The following is a 6,578-nucleotide window of genomic DNA, read 5'->3' as shown; positions in this document are numbered from 1 at the left end:
GCTTATGTAAGTAGACTAATTTTTTAAGCAATAAATGGTTTTTTAAGGAAGGTATAAGGAGACAAAGCAATTTAGATTTTTTTTATTGAAAGGAGAAGGTTAGGTTTGTTAAAGGAGAAGGTTAGATTTTTTTTATTGAAAGGAGAAGGTTAGATTTTTTTTATTGAAAGGAGAAGGTTAGGTTTGTTAAAGGGACTCTACTCGCTACAGTAACCTAACCGCTACCCACAAAAACAGACTCCATTCTAACATGCGGTCAGCAAAAGGCTCTTAAGTTTCAAAATTTGTTAAATAGACTGTCTATTTTTAACAAGTTTCCAAATGGGAAACGATGTAGTAGGGTTCACGCCAGAAAAGAAAAGCTAGTGCCAGCTGTGATAAGGTGGTCGAATCATGTGGTACAGGAAATGACGTGGCAGAAGAATCGGATTGGCTTAGGAAGTTTCCCGTGAAGCTTCGCGGAGATCCCCATCTTATATAAACGCCACAGCCTGTGCCTTATCCACTATATTCAGCGCCGACTCTGCTGACCCGTCTCCCGACACACTGCCGACACAACCTCCTCCTCCCCTGTGCGCCCTCGCCGCCCCTCCTCCTCCTCCTCCTCCTCCTCCTCCTCCTCCATGCATCCTGCACTCACCTCCACCTCCCACCCCATGATGTCCCCGCAGCCCCTCCTACTCCGCATGCCCTCCTCGTCTTCCACCCCAATTCGCTCAGGCCGGACCAGGCCAACTCAAGGTACATGGGTCCTTAGAACTGCTCGATGCTATGCCTCCTCCTCCCCCTCATCCTCGTCTTCGTCGCTTTACGCCGTGCTCGGCGTCGACCGCGATGATAGCCTCTCCGCCATCAAGAGTGCCTACAGACAGTTGGCCAGGCGCTACCATCCGGACGTGTGCCCTGGCTCGGACTTGGAGGCGTCCACGCACAAGTTCTTAGCGGTGCAGGAGGCCTACGAAATCTTGTCAGATCCGGACCGCCGGGCGGACTACGACTTCACGCTGCTGCATCCCTTCTGCGCCCAAGCCCTTGGTAAGGGTGGGTTCCCCTCGAATTTCCGCATGTCGCAGCGGAGGGGCAAGGCTACCCATGCCCGCAGCAAGGCCTCGGCCGGCTGGAAGCTGCAGTGGGAGGCGCAAATCAACATGCTGAAGCAAAGGCGACAGCGGGGTCCGTTTGCAGCCGACACAAAGTCTTGGGGTGCTAAGGCCCGTCGGCGAAACGTGCAGAATGTACAGGCATCCGGCTGCAGCTGATCTCTCCTCTGATCTCATCTTCTCTCTCACTCTCGCTGTCCTGGCGTCCTCCCCTAAATCTGTACAGTTCTTCACCGGCGATCTACTCACATATGCTTCCTGCACAATAGGTTTGCCACAACGACGCTTTGTCTCCGGCTTTATTAAGCCTGATGAAGCTTTTCATCATCAATACATCAAAGGCCCTTGCAGCTGCACCGCAGCATCCTTTTTTACATCCGGAAGCCTTTCCAAATTGATTTTAGTTATCAGATATTTCATCTACCTATGCCGTTACTGTTCTCATTAAAATTGGCTTAAGTTAATGTAATGTAAAATGGGTCTAAGTTAAAAAATTCTCGTTAAAATGGGTCTAAGTTAAATGTTCTCGTTAAGATGGGTTTAAGTTAAAATGTTCTCGTTAAAATGGGTTTAAGTTAAAATGGGTCTAAGTTAAATGTTCTCATTAAAATGGGTTTAAGTTAATGTGATTTAATGGCCTGCATTAGGGGTACATACTACAAAGAGGTTAAAGTTGAGATAATGGAGGTACGATGTAGTCTAGCAGTATCAACCAATGGACATAACGTAAACGGTCAGATCTTTGAAAGATTTGTTGTTGAAAAGTAGTAGGGCACCGAAATGTTTTTTAAAAGGGTACTTTAATTAATTTGGTGAGGATATTCTCGTATTTACTCTTTCTATACCTTAGGGGGATTCAAAAGTCAGAATGCACTCCTTCTGCGCTTACTGTTTCTCTCTCTCTCTACCGACGTTAATACCTCTCTCTCTCTCTCTCTCTCTCTCCATCCAAGTGCACTTTGAAGTTTGGAGCAATGGATGCTAGGTTACTCTATCTTCTCTCTTTTTTTAATCAATAATAATTATATATATAAACTTGAAAGATGTCCAAAGGTATTGAAATACAGCAATGTAAAGCCTGAACTTCCCTACAATCCTCTACACATCACTTTTGTCTTCATATAAAATTTTGCAAAGAAAATCTCATCTCTCCTCCTCCATCAAAAAGCTAAAATGCTCCAAAGATATCTGATAACCCAGCAACATATAGGCCTCCATCATTGCTTCAGTAGTGCAACCTCCTTCTCGGACCATATCTTACTCTCTCTTCTCTCTATATATCTAAATAATGGCTGACTATATAGACTTATACACATCATAATACTCAACACCAACAACAAGGCCATAATTTAATGCTTCAATTATTAAGTGACACCCAGTTGTAAAACTACTTTTCATATGATGTAAAATTTTGAAATTATACCATTCAAATGACATGCAATACATTTTAAAAAAAGGCTTCTTTTTCTAAAGTGAAAATTCCTTAAGGAAAGAACCTAATTAATATTTGTTTAGCAAAACTCACAGTACCAGGGATAAATTAAACGATTGTACTTGTTTTTCAGAGAAATGATGTTGCCTACCTACTTAGAGCCTCCCCAACCACTTGGTAATGTAGCTACATTGTCATAGCTTTATCGGATTCATACAAGGGTTTTACATCCACACTTTAGCTCATGATGATGTGTAACCTTAATGCCCTTATGTTTGATGAGTTGGTTATGTTGCTCTTGCAAGAAGAGCAATCCCTCGGATAACCAAACTAGCATGCATGTGGGAGATCTAGTATTCGTCCGTTACTACTCAAAAAAGTAAAGGCAAGCCTTTACTCAGGGCAGTTACAAGCCAAAGGTAGAACCAGTCCAGTATTCTAGTAAGGATGCTGAGAAAGGGGGTGATAAGCCTCTGCCATTATATCAATGAATGTAGAAAAAACATTGGAGAAGGAGAAGAAGAGTTAGGCATGGATGTGGTGGATGCATCAGTACCAAGTCCTGAAAAGAGAGAGGACTGTTCTAGCAGGTGATGTAGCAGGTGACAAAGCACACTGAGGTGTATTATCCCTTTGTGAGGGAGAATTGTTCTAGTAGGTGATGTAGATTTGGTATATGTCAGCACAAAGGATCAAGTGGCTTACAACTTCACGAAGGCATTAGATACATTAAAGCTCTTCAGGTGCAGGAGATTACTTGGAGTGCAGTTTGTGGAGTTGAGCTCGAGAGAGAGTGTTGAGAAATCTAGCTCAACTAGTACTGTAGACATTAATGACCCCCATGCTGGGTGATAACTTTTGTACTTATGCCACTGGCACGGTTGGGGAGATTATGATTGATATGGATGACAAGCTATGTGACAACCACATTTAGATTACTAGAGTTTGGTATAGTTATAGCAACAACTCATACAATCCGGTTCACACTATGGACCCCCGACCATTGCATGTTATAGTAGGAGAGTACTTTTCCTTATAGTATGTACTCTTTCTTATCTCTTTAGTTTATGGTTGTAGAGAAGACAAGAAGATAAAAGAAAATCCAGCCATCCATATCTCTCTTGTGCCTTGCTCTCTATTTTGTGTATGTGTGTTTGCTTGCAAAAAACTCAAGCTCTCCCTCTCCCCCACATTCTCTTTAATCCTCCACTCATGTTGTAAGAAATCATGATCAAACCGAGTGTAGGCATCTATATGACTCAAGAGTTGATTGAACACCCTAGCTGCATAGGATTATATTCATGCATCCTCATAGAGACCACTCACTGATCACCTCTTGCAAAAAGAGGATGATGAAAAGTCACTGTGTGACATCATGCTACACAAGAAGCATAATCATGGAGATCATGCCATGTGGTCCACTCTAAGTGATGCCAATATAAAACTGCTTGGAGGACTATATCTTCCATGTACCAAGAGAAGTCAATGTCACCGGCAAGATCAAATCTCTATGAATAAACATGAAACCCATAAGCTATCTATGAATACTCTCTGAAGACCCTAAAGTAGCAAGTCCATGTTTCACATCATCCTCGCTCCAAGGGTTTTGCCAATCCCCATTAGGAGGAAGCACAAAATAAAGATGTATCATAAATGATAATTTCTCATGATGATAATTAACCCAAATGTTAAGATCAGGCATAAGCAATGAACAATAGATTGAAAGGTGGAAGACACACCCTCCATGCACTGCAGTAAGTCATTGGCTTTTGTAAGTAAGCCCGACATCAATTTTTCTACAAATGTAAATCCCAAAGCTCATGGGCATCACAAGACTTCTCGAGAAGTTTGTAAATAAGTTTTAAGAGGCTAAATCTCCTTGGCTTGGTCATTAATCTTTACATTAAATGATTTGATGTCATCTTGATGGCTTCTTGATAATCTTTCAATTGTTCGACCAAAGAGGAGTGAGTGGTACGAAGGCTATCCAGTTCCTACTCAAGAGAAGAGATGGATGATTTGGAAGTAACACAATGTTCCTTACAAGACTAGAACTCCTCTCTCAAAGTAACTAATTCATCATCCTTAGCCCAAAGGATGAATTCAAAGCAATTAATTCATCATCCTTAACCCAAAGGATGAATTCAAAGCAATTAATTCATCATCCTTAACCCAAAGGATGAATGCATCACTAGCAATCTTCTTATCCTTATCCCCAAGTGATATCTCCAAAGTTTTAACTCGTGAGAGGGAACATGGCTAGAACTAGCAACAACTAGATCAGTGGAAGGTAAAAGAGGTGTGGGAACCTTCTTAGAAGAAGGTTGTGATGCATGAGATAAACATGACCTCTTCTTTGATAAGTGTCATAAAGGAACTTCTAGGGGAGTGGATTCTACCTGAGAAATAAGAAGCATGTGAGGAAGGGGACCGAGAAGTGTCATCATGCATGGAACAATGACTATGTACACTCACAACAAGGATGAACCGAGGATAGAAGAAAGACTTGAGAAGCATAGTCAAATATGACATATAAATTGTGATTGGCAACATTAGTGACGTGCTTATGCATCTTGTCTTGCAGGAAATCTAGCCAATTAAAGGCAACTCCCTCTAAGATCAAAATTGCAATGAAAAATAATTATGGTAATATAATATCCCCTTTTCCACGTTTTGGAATGAAACGATCTAGAAGGAACTCACAAAGCTGTCTCAATAGAGGGTCAGCACATAAGTCATAGAAACTCCCCAAGGTGTACAAACCCACTTAACGGGTTCGCCTACCACATGAAGGATACAAAAGATTACCTCATTAGCTAAAAGTAAGACTTACAAGGTACAAAAACACCATGATGAGTTAGATAAAGGATACTATACGTCAACTTTTGTGTGATCGTGATTTCTTTCTCAGAGATATGGACTAGAGGAGGACTCAAGTGGTGAAAAATAAGCATCACACAAAAGATGGTCAACAGGGGGGAAACCCAAGATCCAAGAAATCATGTAATCGGGAAACTCAAGAACCAAGAAATCATGTATCCCACATTCACCATACACTCATGCGACACAAATAACGGATAAGCATGCATAACCAATAGATTAGGCTGGATAGGAATGATCAATGCCATGCTTATAATGTAAAAACACTATGAAAATGATGTATAAACCACCAACCTTAGACTACTATCAAAGAAAATGGTGACAAAACAATAGTACCACTTAGTAGAATCACTGAAGGAGGTTAAGGACGTACCTATGCCTCAGGGCATAAATGAGCAGTAAGTCATGGATGATAGAAATACTAGTCGGATGATGGACACTGGTGACGAGCATGAGTAATGTCCATTGATCATCAAGGACGAAGTGATAAATGAGTGTGGATGGATGAGGGAATTTAATGGACTATGTTAGGAAGGGGAAATAGGAGCAATGGTGGTGAATGATAAAGGGGAAATAGGTGCAATGTGGTGAATGATGAAGCACCATGAATAGGATCAGCTCCCAAATGATGATAAAAAAGATGGCACAAAAGCTTTAAATGGAATGATGGGAAGCTCAACAAGTGTTAATCAAAAGCAAAAACATATGTAAGAGTGTATGAAAAAGAACTATGTGAAAACCCTATGAAAATGGAGTGGCAAGGCCTAAGGTTTCACACTTAAAAAACTAATAGCAAGCGCCCAAAATAAGGGACAAAATGTGTCAACACATGGAAAAGAAAAGCAAAGAGGTGAAGAAAATGAATAAGGAGATGGAGTCGGACGTGAATAAGCTCCACCTAAGAGGGTGCCAGCAAACGAAGCACTCTAGGGCATGTTCACATTGGGAAAAGAGGTAAAAATGGGTAAGAGATAATAAAAATCGAAAGTAAAGTAATGAAAGAGTTAAACCAGCTTTGGAGAGGGATTGGTTAAGAGGTTTTTTGAAACTGATAAAAATATGGAGTGTTCACATTAGAAAAAGGTTAAAAATTAAGCCACCCCCAATGGAAATTAAAAAGGCTGCTCGGTCGTGAAGGGGTAATGGGGTAAGAAAATGGGATGGGG

The 6,578-nt window shown here is 41.2% G+C and overlaps 1 protein-coding gene across 1 annotated transcript; it reads left to right on the top strand.

Moving 5' to 3' along the window:
- The first annotated feature begins 505 nt into the window (after nt 1–505).
- On the top strand, nt 506–1,456 carry LOC147634718 (chaperone protein dnaJ 20, chloroplastic-like). Its single transcript, XM_086803873.1, has one exon. The coding sequence runs from the start codon at nt 624–626 to the stop codon at nt 1,257–1,259; it is 636 nt and encodes a 211-aa protein (XP_086659999.1). The 5' UTR covers nt 506–623; the 3' UTR covers nt 1,260–1,456.
- Nucleotides 1,457–6,578: the final 5,122 nt, after the last annotated feature.

This window comes from Cibotium barometz, chromosome 10 (assembly GCF_041138505.1).
Source record: "Cibotium barometz isolate CiBa-2024 chromosome 10, ASM4113850v1, whole genome shotgun sequence".
Classification (NCBI taxonomy): Eukaryota; Viridiplantae; Streptophyta; class Polypodiopsida; order Cyatheales; family Cibotiaceae; genus Cibotium; species Cibotium barometz.
This window is presented reverse-complemented; position numbering and strand designations above follow the sequence as displayed.